This window comes from Phalaenopsis equestris, unplaced genomic scaffold (assembly GCF_001263595.1).
Source record: "Phalaenopsis equestris unplaced genomic scaffold, ASM126359v1 Scaffold206200, whole genome shotgun sequence".
Lineage (NCBI taxonomy): Eukaryota > Viridiplantae > Streptophyta > Magnoliopsida > Asparagales > Orchidaceae > Phalaenopsis > Phalaenopsis equestris.
This window is the reverse complement of record NW_018225623.1, coordinates 555,979-570,712: the sequence shown is the minus strand read 5'-3', so window position 1 is coordinate 570,712 and position 14,734 is coordinate 555,979. Positions and strand designations below refer to the sequence as shown.

Sequence of the window (14,734 nt, the reverse complement as noted above, 5' to 3'; positions counted from 1 at the left end):
GAACTATAAACACAAGAGTTGAGGGTGGGGCTCAATCAAATAAATTAAGAAACATATGACATCCGTTTGGTCTGTGAAAACCATTTTTTTTATTTATAAGCCGACAAGTTTTTTTATTTAATATGAAAAATTAAATAAGTTTTATATTAAGTTTGGTTCCGAAAAACTTCTTATAAGGGCAAGCCCCTATAGTTAATCACATCTTAAATGACTGAAGTTACTCAAAAAAACTCTCGATAAAAATCAAGGGATATTATCTTCAAATAAGTCAAAGGAATAGAACTTTCAAAGAGATCGGACAAAGAGGTGTGAAAGGGGAATGACTCAAATTTAGAATATTTTGTGAAATCCAAGGAAATAGAGACTAGGGGATGTCATAGATCCGAAGGAGAACATCGATAACTTCCCAAACTACCATATGGTTCGACTTTAGTTTAGAGGAGAAATATTTAAGTGTTTCATCCTGCCAATTTTATTAGTTAGAGCTTATATTTGAATGAAAAGATCACACGAATAGCCTGGAAGATAAGAGGATTTAGGTCGTGATTAACGACAACTTTAGAATCATAAAAAGGTTTAGGGCTTATATTGTGTAGCAGATTTATACAAAAGCCTAAAGATAAGTTGAGGATTTATGTTCCATAAGCAAACAATCTCGAAGCCCTATGGATTGTTGTTTAATTTCTAAAAAATGATTTAGTTGATGTAGACATGTTATGTTGTTGAAGATGGTTATGCTGACCATAATGTTAACTCCAAGCTCCTCGTCGTAATACCTTCGAGTTCAATGTTAATTTTAAGTGTACATGCAATTGTTAAGTCAACGTTTTGCAGTCACATACCTCTTATAAAACCAACTACTAGCCTCCTACTCTAAGGTATAGTGTGTAAAAGAAACGATAGCAGATATAACAAAGGAAAACAGTGACAACACAGTATGTATAAGAACAGTAAAGCATGCAGTATAAGAAAGCAGTAGAATTTACAGTTGAGAAGAACAATAAGGTGTGTTGTAAAGTAAAGTGTTATAAATGTAAAACAAACTTGTATACATAGGAGGTCCGCTGTTTGTGTGATTGATGTAACATATATAAGTATAGTGACAGAGTTTAAGAAAAACGAGCTAGCATGCATTGTATAAATAAAAGTGAACAACAAAAGAAATATCTCCTGGAAAACTCGAGAAAAAGCGACAAATGACCCACGACGAAAAACTCAAGCAAAACAGTGAATGACAACTCAAAGAAAGTCATTGAAAATAGAAGGTCTCAGAAAATGACCACGAGTGCTTTGTCAAAAGCTCCAATAAAATCACACGAAAAAAACCTGAAGAGAGAAAACCACAAGTACATATATACTCGAGGAACATCGAAGGCTACTATCGGTCACCCGAATGTATAGAGCTCGTCACTCAACTAAAAGGGTGTCTTACTAAACCTAACTTAGGAGGGTGCTCCTTAACCGGGAACCGATAATCGACAAGCGAACAACCAAGCTACAATACATTCAAAATATATATTTTAGCATGCGCATGGATTTCAGGCATACAAAAGAAAGTTGTGTTGATTTTGTGGTAAAAATACTTTTATAAATATTTTATATGTTCTTATCGTGTATGTTTTTATCAATTTTGAAAACTATGATTGTCTACTGATTTGCTAGGAGTCGATCACGTTGTCAGGCGTAGGACCGTCAACAACCTGAGAAGGTACAGGTCTCCCGCTAGTCTTGTGTCGGTGAATGATACTATCGTCTTATGGTTCATCGTGTCCTTGGATTGGATCCTGATATTGTAGGATAGAATATCATTTTGCTCTACCACCGGTGTGTTTTTGTCATCACCGCCCTAAGCCCCAAAACAAAATCGACATACTTGCGACCTTGTTTGATGGTTTCATATATAACAAAAAGTTATATATGCACACTTATGTATCAGACATAAGCACCGAAAACTTAAACCAAGAAGCAAGGAAAAAAAAAAGAATAAAAATGAAGGTGAGAGAGAGGAAGGAACAATCCACCCGAAAGGCCGAAAAGGTGAAGGGCGAATCGTCCCTCGAAACTGTGTCTAAAAACGATCGACGAGAAGACCCAAAAAATGAAGCCCAGCAATTCACGAATCAACTCGGTAAGGGTATCATTTTCTTCAATTCTGCGAATAGATCAACCAAAAAGATATCCTTTCCAAAATTGTACCTTTTCAAAGCCACAAGTCAGCTTAAAAAAAATTGTAGCCAAACACGTCACAAAATGGTCTCAAAATTGTAGCCAGACAAAACCACCAAAATAGCTTCAAAACTGTATTTAAAATAATTCTCGATATCCGACGATACGAATTTGAGAATCCCCGTTTGAATCCCCAAATATTGCAAAAATACACATTTAAGTTTTTCCAAAATCACAACTCAAATAAGTCGCAAACGGTTCGAGGAATCTCAAGAAGAGCTTAAACCCGTAGCTATAACTGCAAAACTTCTAAAATTACATTAAAACGACACCAAAATCCTCTTTCAAAACAATGCTCGAACCGGCCCAAAGAAAAACAAATGAACTACATTTAAGTTTTTCCAAAATCACAACTCAAATAAGTCGCAAACGGTTCGAGGAATCTCAAAAAGAGCTTAAAACTGCAGCTATAACGAACTGCAAAACTTCTAAAATTACATTAAAACGACACCAAAATCCTCTTTTAAAACAATGCTCGAACCGGCCCAAAGAAAAACAAATGAACTACCAACCCGCATAAAGCAACCTGCGCAATTTCATATTTTAAGTAAAACCAACTCGTCAATGTTTCAGAATTTTCGCACATAAAACTATCAACTTTCAGACTTTCCAAAAAGTAAACTCCTCAAAGTTTCAGAATTCTCACACAAGTATCACATGTGAACCTTTTCCAAAACCCAAGGCGACACCTCCAATTTCCAACAATTCCGTGTGTTTCGTATCATGAAATTGAAAGAGAATAAAATTCCAAGTAATCTTATAACCTCCCTGCTCCAATCTTTAAGTTCACACTTCCAAATCCCCATGGATTAAAAACTCAAGCACTTTCAAGCTCTTATTTTCTTCCAATAAATACTAACGCCATTAGTCAAAGTCATCTCCCAAAGTGCTCGAGCAACAATTTATATAAAGAGATATCCAAATGGGCTCGAATGGCATATGTGAAAAAATGAAGTTTGGGTCTTAAATATGTAAATATATAATAATTTCATGGTATATGCAAAACTCGTGAAAATCAAAGTTTAGGTGCTATGTATGTGAATAATCACCATGTCCATAAGCATGAAATGTATTCATGAGAATAATTTGCTTTGCATTTCTACAGATTCCATAAGCCATGAATTAGATTTACAGATTACCACTAAACAAAACATCAATCTCAAATTCAGCAGGTATACCGAATAGAAGCAATAAGAAACAAATCCAAATCTGACAAAAGAAAGCACCGGGATGTGTCTCGAGTAGGGCAGCGAGAGGAGCACACCCCAAACCAACAAATGTCCCCAATTCAAGAATAAACATGTGAGTTTTCACCTCTCAAGTAATTTTTCTGTAGCATCCCTCACATTCTCCAGAAAATGTATTGTTATTTGCGTAATTCGCTCATATGTTCCAACTCACCAGTTCTGTAACCATTCTCACTCTTACCATTAAACTCATTTAGTTCTTGAAGTGACCTTAATTTCCCAACTCCAGGTGCAATAAAAAAAAAGCATTCAAGGCAATTCCAAGTGACGCAGATTAGATAGATTACTCACATCACCAGGCAAGAAGTCATTAGAGCAAGATTGGATAAACACATCTTCATAGATTATGAACCGTAAATAATAAAGACTGCTTAGAGATCTTGACAATCAAGTGAGAGAGATTTACAGTAAGATTCGAATATCAAAGATGTTTCAAAAATTTAATAGCCTCGGACATCTTTTGTTTTTATATGAAGTGTGTATGAACAGCAAACGAATGCTTCATGATGTCTTTTAAAATTTCAATAAGTATTTCAAAAAAATTCCTTGATTATTTCCACCCTAAAGAAAAAAATGAGTGCAGGTTTTCAACATCTTTGATGATTCTCGATACTTCTGGGTTTCCAGTTTTAACAAATAAGAGTGGAATGGCTTTAGGAAATTTAAAAGATAGAATATCATCTCCCACGAATTTGAAATGTTCCTCTGAAGGAATAGACTTCCAGATCACATAATAACTCATGCATCTTATGATATATTTTCTCTCCTTTTTTTTTTTTTAGTTGGAGAAAACCATTAAGACCAAATCAAGGACAGTCGGGCAAGCAAGCCAGCAATAAAAAAAGTAATCCTCAAAAGTATCGAACAACCAAGCCAAAATATCACAAACCAACAAGAATGTAATACCTCGGGAGCCAAATATGCAATCAAACAAAAGTATCAAGTGAAACAACAAGGCAGAGAAACGACCAAAATGTCGAGCAAACAAGTAGCTCAAGCCAACCCAAAAAAATCCGGCAGCACCTCCTCCTTCTCCAAAAGTTTCCGCCAACCCAAAAATTTGCGTGCAATAGATGTACGCAGCGCTGCGTGCGATATAGGGGTTATACCGAGGGTACAAGGGGGTTACATCCACGGTATAACCCCTTGTAACCTCCATGTAATTTTCTGTAATCTACCTGTACCCTAAAATAAGTTTCGCGCTTCTGTTATAATATATTAAGAGGTTACACATAGGTTACAGAAAATTACAGAGAAGTTACAAGGGTTTACACCGCAGATGTAACCCCTTGCACCGTTGGTATAACCCAAAGCGTTGCGTACTTCTATGGCACGCAAATTTTTTCGCCCCAAGAGAGAGGCTTTTATAGCCAAAAAAAGGAGCAGAAAGCTTCCCTGAACTTACCTGTGGTGAATCAAACACAAGGAACCATCATCCAAATCGCAGCAACAGTGAGCAGGCAATAAGATCGCGGGATGGCGCAGGCGTGCGATGGGAGAGCAAGCAGAGGGGAGCAGGCGATAAGGAATGCAACAGTAGATGGGCGCAGGCTTGTGGCTCGAGGGACCGCAACTGAGAGGGAGCTTCGGGCGAGGGTTCGTGAACGGGAGGGAGGCTCGGCTGGGTCGGTTGCGAACAGGAATGGGAGAGGAGGCGTGAGCAGAGATTTAGGGAATTAGGATTTTAGGATTTAGGGATTTATGTGAAAAAGGATATTATTTTTTTTATATTTTATAATTTTTAATACTTACTCTCCAATTCGTGCGTGCACGAACCACATCAAAGTGGGTGTCCTCCTTGGCTAATTTCGACGCTCCGGACGCGTGGATGCTGTATGTTTCATCATCCGGGGTCGTTTGGACAATCTCGTCGACGATCGAGTCAAAAAAGTGTCAAACTCGATTCTCGCAAAAATTTTGGTTCAAACTCAATTAATTGGCCAAGATGGTGTAGATAGTTGTCATGAAAGATTTAGAAAATATTTGGAATGATTTTGGATCGATTTGAAGGGTCAACTTGAGGGATTTTGGACATTTGACAAATTCGGGTACGTTGGGTTAGATTTGGGTTTAGGTTGGGCTAGAGTTGGGTTACGTCCAAATTGATGGTTGAAAATGTTCTAGGGGAATATCACGAAGAGTTCTCAACATTAATTGCGTGCCAAATTTGGGATTTGGCATTCAATTTGGTGGAATTTGGCACATGGCTAAATTGGGGCAAATTTAAAATTTTGGATTTGGGTTGAAATTAGATTCAAATGTGGATCAATTAGGCTTGGACTTAGTTTGAATTGAGTTTGATCATGCTGAATTTAAATTTAGAATTGAAATTGGGTGAAATTGGGATCAAATTGAGTTCAATTGAAGAGTCCAAATTGGTTTCAGGGATAAAAGGTTGAGTTGGATATTTTGGTGAAATTGAGATGCCAACCACCCGATTTGAGCTATGAATCAATGGAATCTTCATTTGGGTCCTCTATGTACTGGTCTTATCTAAACCCTAGCCTATGGCTAGTGGGTCTAGGGGACCATTTACACAAGTGTCCCAAAAGATAAAGGGATTAAAGTTAACAAGTTTGGGTTTAGGGTTATGAGTGAATGTGGGTGAAAAGTGAGTGAATTAGCCCCAGACCAACATCCAGGGTCAACCCTAAGGTCAAGCAGTCTTATGGGGACTCTTAATGAGCTCTCATATAATGACCCCACCTGCTAAGTGCTAGAGGTTAAACTTGTATATGGAACTTCAAGTTGAGAAAAGAATGGTTTAGAGTTTCTAATAGTGAGGGTTCTTTTTCTAGTCCTCTAGGAATAATCAACAGGAAAGTCCTTTGGCTAGACCTTAGGCTACTAAAGAGCAAAAACTAAACCTCAACCAAAAGTGAGGTCAACAAAGCTCCTCACTATAACCTACTTGGCTAACTACTGTCATCATAGCCCTTCACTGTGGCATTTGTGGTCAACTAACACTATTACATCGCCCATTACGACCTACATGACCGAATATTGTCATCACAACCCTTTATTACGACCTTTATGGCTAACTAATACTACAATATCTCCTCATTATGATCTACAAGGCCGAGTGTGGTCATCACAACCATTCACTATGGTTGCAGTCAACCGACGTTATTACATCTACCCACTATTACTATGTGATTATTTACTACTATAGCTACCCGCTATAGCCTACATGGTCAATTACTATCATTACTCTCTCCTATAACGACCTTTGTGGACAATTGATGCTTCTAAAACTATTAATTTTAATTTATGTGGTCAATTACCACTCCGCCTTTTGAGTACAACCTCTACAACAAGTTGATGTTATTAAAACAACCGTTCACAACATTTATGATGTATTGCTGTCTTCGTAGTAATTAATTACAACCTTTGCAGACAGTCATTGTTATTTTCACTGCGAACTATAGTTTTCATAGCTCAGTTACAACCATGAAAGTTGGAATACTATTCTACATTTATAATTATCAACTTTATAATATCTTCCCTAATTCAAGAGAATAATGAATCAATATATTTACAATCACATAGTGTATTATTTTGACTGGGATAGATTTTGTGGGTTTTTCCCTTTCCAAAATTTTTCGTGCAAAAAATCCTAATGTGCTTTATTGCTATATTTCAATTTTTTTCTTATGTGTGTGTGTATTAGATATTAAATTACTCTATCACCACAAATTTTCTTCCATGCAAGAGGAGTAACATGATTTTTGCAAAAAAAAAAAAAAATGAAAATTAATGTTTCTGGTCGAGATAACTATATTATAATTATGTATAATTATTTTTTTAGAAATATTTACATCATATGACTCAATTTTTATATATTTACATATCTAATACCCAAACTTCGAATTTTACATATATTCCACCTTATCTAGGCATGTAAATGTTTATTTCATATATTTAAGTTAAAATGATAATAATTTTGATGTAATATGAAAGATTTCAGTGGCTCGAATGTAAAAAAAAATTCTTAATTTTAGTTATGTAAATATATAGGAATTGACGGGTTTGTATATAATGAAAAAATTGTATGTCCAGACTTTTGACGTAGCTCTGTATGGAGATTCCAATAATATGCTACCACATGTGCTACATTGTGGATGTTATTTCGGGCTTATTGAAGTGGAACCGCAGATTATTTCGAGCTTATTGAAGAGAAACTTTTATATTTCACTTCAATAACCCAAAAATAACATCGAAATAACATCCGTTGTTCCACTTCAATAACCCTGAAATAACATCGTTGAGGTTATTTCGGGATTATTTATTGGTTATTGAAGTGAAATATATAAGTTTCTCTTTAATAACTATGAAATAACCCAGAAATAACCCCAAATAATCTCCACAATATTATTTCGGGGAGATTATTTCGGGGTTAGTAAAGTGAAATCACAGAATTTATTTCGATGTCATTTCAGAATTATTTTAGAGTCTGTTTTTCCACTTTAATATTTTTTATTTACAATTATGAAGATATATTACTGAAAATTCGCATGTGAAGCTACCTCCGGAATCCAAACCTAATTTTTTTCGGTATATAACTGCCCCCTTCCTGTTATTTCAAAGAAAATACGCATCCTTGATATTATTTATCCTAAATCAATGTAAAAAAACCCTATATATATTGTGTGTGTGTTTAATGATTTGTTAGACCACCAGCCTCGAACCTTCGTCCCTTGATCTCTGCTAGTTCATGGCTTCTGCTTCTACTTCGTCATCATCCGGCAATCCCGCAGAGAGAAGGGGCATTCCGGCGGCCTCTTTTGTTGAGGATGTACAAACCTACCTTATTCAATCGGGCTTCGATGCGAACTCTGCCCTTGCATTCCTTCAAGAAAGGTATCCTAAAATTTAATTGCTCTTTATATCTCTTAAGCTCTTTACGAACTTGGAGGAAAAATCAGTAGGTTTTGATGTTGTTTTTCTTGGAATGCCATTCTGCTTACTTGTTTTGCCTCTTTGACTGACGAGCTTTCCAATAATGTTTCATTTATTCATTTAAGCATTCGAGTTAAGTGGTGAGTCGGTGACAATGAAGTGTGGTTGCTTTATGGAGCTTTGATGGGATGCTACTCTTCTTACTTGTGATATCATTGAAGAGACCGGGAATGCATATCGGATGATTTTTGGTCAGCTAAATCCGTAATTGAACTTTTAGGAGATTGGAGATTAGTATTTCTTAAGTGTTCTTGGAAGAAGAAGGATGGGGTTTTGCCGGGAATTGATGTGTGTATTATTTTTGCAAGTTTTGTAGACGAAGGGTGGCTAATGGGAAGAAGGGCGAAGCTTTATTACATGTTTTACGATCACACTCTTGGAACTTTTCTTGATCGATGTTGTGATTGATCTTGATAATCTTGTGATGTGATAGAGTTAGCCATTCATTCAGATAAGGAAGTGAAATTCAAATATCCATAGTATCCACATGCTTGATTATAATCATGTTAGAAGTTAGAACCTTGTGTTGCATAAGTTGGGAACTTGGGGTTATTTTATTTTATTTTACTTGGCTAAGATTATGTTTTGTTTGTAGCATTGGTAAGTTTTGTTTGTCACTATTGTGTAGATGTTACACTTTTGTTATGATGTATAAAATCGAATCTCAATATCATGGAAACAAGAGCGGCTTTACTAGTCAGTTTCTATGATAAAAAAAAGTTACTGAGAAGACACATTAGCAAAATAGTGTTTTCTTAAACATATTTTCCTTCCAAATGAAAGCTGCTTTTCAAATGGTTAAGTAGGAATGAAGTGAAACTAAACTGAACTTGTTTTGTGGACTTATTTGCTCATATGTGCCTTGCTCTTCACCTTATATTTTCGTTATTATGACTTATTTTCAAGCCTATTTTGGCTTATTGAATGAAACATGGAGTTTGAATTAATTGTAATACGATGAATGCCGAGTAACTAGTGGCACCTCACTTGACTTTAGTTGCATTTATGATGAGTTTGCCCTAAATTTGGTTCTCATAAAGCAAATAGTCATTCCCCTACTCAGTTTTTCTTAAAATTAAAGGCATCTTATGACCTACAAATGCAAGGTTTCATCTTTATTTTCATAGCTATTATATTGAATCATCAAACGAACATGCATTGGGATTTGGGAATAATGATAGTTGAGTGATTTACAAAACACAAAAAAGAAGTTTCATTTTAACCCTGCAATTCATCCATTCAAATGATCAATCGAATATGATCTAAAATTAAGATCAAATCAATATGTTTAACTCTAGGTTATTTGGAATATTTTATATAGAGAAAATCACAACTCTTGTCTCATGCCATCAAATTCATCCATCAATCATTTCTTCTTCCATTGATGGATAATCAAATGATTATGGAATTGGATGAATCTTGTTTCTCTATAGACTTAACAATGTTAAAAGAGGATGGATGTTTAGGTCTTATATTTGTTTTCGTTATGGAAATCTAAATAAGGTAAAATGGATGTATTCTTCCTTATTGGAAAGTGCATTCCCATATCTATGAATATTTGCTTTACTCAAGCTCTTCTAGGTATGGTGAGTGAAGCTATTTGTAGTAATGGAAGATGCACTCCAATTTTTAAATGGTTACTATGTTTTTTTAATCAAATTTCTATAGAATGACTTAGGGTCTGTTTGGGGCAGCCGCAAGTTATTAAATAATCTGTTGATAAGCTGATTAAAAATAATCCGCTAATAAGCTAAGTGCGGTAGCTATTACAAATTTTTATTTTTTTGGAAAAACCAAACTGTTGTTGGAAAGCTGTCACTGCACCTAGATAGGTGCGGTGTGAAAATGCTATTTTCAGCGTTTTCAAAACGCATAAGTTGCCAAAATAAAGTTTACCCAAACAGGTCAGATGCGTTTTCAAAACGCCACCGCACCAAATTAGCTGCCCCAAATGGGCCCTTAAGAAGAATGGATATGGATAACAGATATGCATTCCCTGTTTTGTGTTACATGATGATGATTTATGATATTTACTACACTAAATCTGATGTTGCCATGTCTATTACGTTTTATTAGGAATGGTGACATAGTATACTCATAATTTAAATATCCAAGACCTTAAAAATAAAACATTTTATCCTTGTTCCAATGAGTGAATTAGTTCAAGCTTGTTGTCTTCTTTATTTTGATATATGCACTATGCAATAAAGCCATTCCAATGATCTTCAAACTTGTAGAATTTTAAATGCTCAACAATTATGATTTAGTATATGAGTAATGGAAGCTTTCCAATGAAAATTCCTTGATGCAAGCTAAAATTTCAAACATATGTTTGGCATGAAATTAAGTTTGTATTGAATTCTGGACTTTAATTATTCTTTTCTGTTATGGATTGGCTAAGGGAAATGGATACTTGATATTTCCTACCAATAAAATTTATTATACATCCATATTCTTTTGAGACAGTAATCAATTCATTATGCAAACTTAGGCCGTGTTCAAGTAACTATTGGTTCGTTAACCAACTTGAACCACTCATAACTCAAAACCCGCTTACCAGGAATTCACCTAAAGCCTTGAAATAGGCAATTTGCTTGATGATCAATAAGTCACCAATCCAACTCCTAAACTCGATATTTAATCAAATACCAGTCCATCACAACCAAGTGTATTCATCTAAGAGAACATGATAGTTCATCCTGAGCTTGTCACTAGTTTATAGTGTATACAAAAGGAAGCTCTTCATTCGCCACTTAGCTGCAAGGTCATATGGCAATGACATCTCAATATTCACGACTTCTTGTAACCCTTTCTGCGACTCCTATCTCTATTTTTTTCTTGCAAATAGGGAGCAGGCTCCCAAGCATGCAAATTTAAATCTTAGAGCTTTTATTCGCTTATTCTCAAAGATTTTTAACTTTCTATGAGCTAATTCTCTCTAAGCTTAATTGTCATATCTAGTTTAAGGGACTCTGCCTAGTTTTTTTATATTCCTTTTTCTAATAAATTCTCTAAAAGTAAGCTTTTATCTCTACCCCCCTGCAAGTTGGGCAATTTATGTCAAGTTATTTTCCAGTGGGGAAATTGGGTCGTCCCTAACTTTTTGCGCATTTTGGTGGTTTTAGTTTTTGGTCTTATATGTTTCTTTACTTTTTTGTGTGTGTTGTACCGTGTAGTTATGGTGTCTTTTTGGACCCACTCATACAATTTATCTGTATCTTTTTCATTTTAAATATTAGCCCATGGGCTTTTTTTAAAAAAAACTACATATACATGTGTGTGTGTGTGTGTGTATATATATATATATATATATATCTGTATGTGTATGTGCGTCGCGTAATCAAAACAGTTGGTCGGGCATCTGCTTGTCAGTTGTAAGTCCCTTGTGGTCTGGGGTTCGGTTCCACTTGAGTGTAGAGTCCGGTACTCGAATTCTTAGGCGCATGAGGGATGACGGAGGCTTTTATAATGGCCTTTTTAAATATATATTATATATATATATTTATATATATATATAATCGAGTTTTACAATCTCCCTCCTTTATTTAATTTTGTTTTAAAATACATAATAATAGCAATCATGCCTTTATTGAACAAATGTAGATAATGCTCTAACATTTTCAAATTTCTTTCAATGCATCAACTCTTTATCTTATCTTATGTCCTTTGTTTTCATAATATTCATATAAACGAGATGTTTTGATTGCATTGTTGTTTTACTTTATATTTCAGTATTGACTTTGGTTCTATATATTTTTTATCAAGTTTTATGTCTATGGAATATGTGACAACTTTACTGAAATCAACAACTATGTATTTATGTATGTTAGAGATATGAAAGATATTATGCACTCTTACTTATGTGCTGGTAATGCTAGTTTGTAAGCCATTTTTTTAATCTTTTCAATAATTTTATAGGTTTTTATATATAATGGCTTGGCTTTCTTGACTTAATAAAACACTGCGCATCTATCATTGGTTTGATTTTAATAAATACTTCTCTAAAATCAAACTTTACGAATCGGTGCTTAACATAGTAATATGTTCATTATTTATATTGTAAGCTTCCAATCTACTATTTACCAAGCAGCACAAATTACTTTTCTTTCATTTGTTTTTGCCGGACATTGAGGGATTCTATTTTTTTATTTTTTTTCTATAAGTGTTTCATATAGTGCCATATCAGTATTTAATTGATAATTTCTATTATAAGAAAATTTATTAATGGCGTATGTGATTTTCAACATCCTTCATAATCAAAGATATGTAATCGGAGTAGATCTTCCAAAATTGGATTTGTTCTTCATGATTGATTATCAGTTTGAATGTGAAATTTAGTACTGAAGGTTAGTTTATTAACCAAAATTTCATGAATCTTTTTCCATAATATGGATGCAACCTGCCTTCTATGTCTAAAACCATAAAATTTGGCATGCCATGTACTTCTGCAATCTCATCCATATAGAACTTTGCTAACTTCTTGACAGATTGAATATGGCATGCCATGTACTTTTGCAATCTCATCCATAAAATTTGGCATGCCATGTACTTATGCAATCTCATCCCAATAGGCAAGAAGTACACGAACTTGGTTAATCTATCAATGATAGTATATAAAACATCACAGATGTATTTTACCATTATATTATCTAAATTGTCGTCTGATTCAATGTAATGAAACTTTCATCAATGGAATTGATTGTTGATAATTCCAATCATTCCCAGTCTTGCTCGTGATAACCAACTCGTTTGCATTGCCTGCTATTTATTTGATTAAGGCATCAACGATGACATTTATAATGAGCTCTAGCTATTATTTCTATCTCAAATTTAGGTTTTTTGAGTGAAGATATTTCTTCTAAACTTGGATGATCAGTAATGACTCCATGTATGACTCCATATAGATTGTGTTTCTATATTTTTAGTGCCTATATTACTACGTTAACTCTAAATCATTAGTAGAATAATTTATTTTTGTAATTCTATGGGTGATCAAATCATTAAAATGTGTGAATGTCTTACATACCTCGGATCTATTGTTCAAAGTGATGGTGATATATATGGGGATGTTACTAGTAGAATTCAAGTTGGTTGGTTGAAGTGGAGTAGTGCATCGAGCCTATTGTGTGATGGAAAAGTACCGCTTAGACTTAAAAGGTAAGATTTATAAGATGGTGGCGAGACCTGCAATGCTTTATGGCGCAAAATGTTGGCCTTTAAAAGACAAGCAGAAAACAAAGTTAATTGTTGTTGAGATGAGAATGCTTAGGTGGATGAGTGGCTTGACACTTAGAGACAAAATACAAACTGAATTTATGGTGAAGGGTTGGTGTAACTACAGTGGCAGACATGATTAGATAGAGTCGTCTTTGATGGTTTGGTCACATTAAAAGTCGACCATCTAATGATCCAGTTAGAACAATAAATGTTTTAGTTCAATTTATGTTAAGAAAGACGAAGGTAGAACTAAAAAGGCTTAGGCATATTGTATAAAAAATGATCTCAATCTATTAGAATTAAATGAAAATATGACACTCAATAGGACACAATGGAGAAAAAAACATTCATGTAGCCGACCCCACTTAGTGGGATAAAGGCTTCTTGTTGTAATTCTGTAGTTGTCTTGAAGGATGAGCAAATACTCTATCATATTGCTTTGAAAGACAACCTAATCTCCTTATTAATGTATCATTTGTGCATTTGAAGTTCTTGTTGATTCGAGAACATTGTCTGCACTAGTGCAATTATTAAGTAACTCTTCAACCTTTGAAAAGTTTATTCATAATCATCATTTCCATTCAAATTTAACTATTCTTTATGTTGATCTAGATAACAACAATAATCTATGAAAAATCCCTAAACAATCTTTATAAAATACCTTGTTAGACCTGGAAAACTTATTTGTAATAGTCTTCAATCTTAGCTAATCTTCTATAGCTAGAATTTTGTTTTGGTCTACGGTAATGCCTTTGCCGCTAATCATAAGCCCTACTAGGCAACTCTCTTAAGCCATGATTCATATTTAGAGAACTGTGTACAATTCATTCCTTTTTAGTTCTAGCAATACCGCAGGTGGATGATTAGTGTGTTTAGATTTATCTCTTAAATAGATAAGGATGTCATCCAAGAATAGAATCACAAGTATATCAAAAAATCTTTAAAAAATATATTATCAAGTTCATAAGTATTATTGAAACATTTACGGTTTAAATGACATCACATCAAATTAATAGGGCTTATATCTTATTCTAAGTGCTATTTTGGCTATGTCAATTTATTTAACACAATTGAAGATAACCAAA

The 14,734-nt window shown here is 34.4% G+C and overlaps 1 protein-coding gene across 1 annotated transcript in view; it reads left to right on the top strand.

Moving 5' to 3' along the window:
- Positions 1-8,053: 8,053 nt before the first annotated feature.
- The window catches only part of LOC110036419 (probable prefoldin subunit 3), a 49,797-nt gene continuing 43,116 nt past the window's right edge, over positions 8,054-14,734 (top strand). Inside the window, exon 1 of the mRNA XM_020740857.1 lies at positions 8,054-8,333. Coding sequence (XP_020596516.1) covers positions 8,188-8,333 — 146 coding nt within the window. The 5' untranslated portion in view covers positions 8,054-8,187. The remainder of the gene's footprint in view (positions 8,334-14,734) is intronic.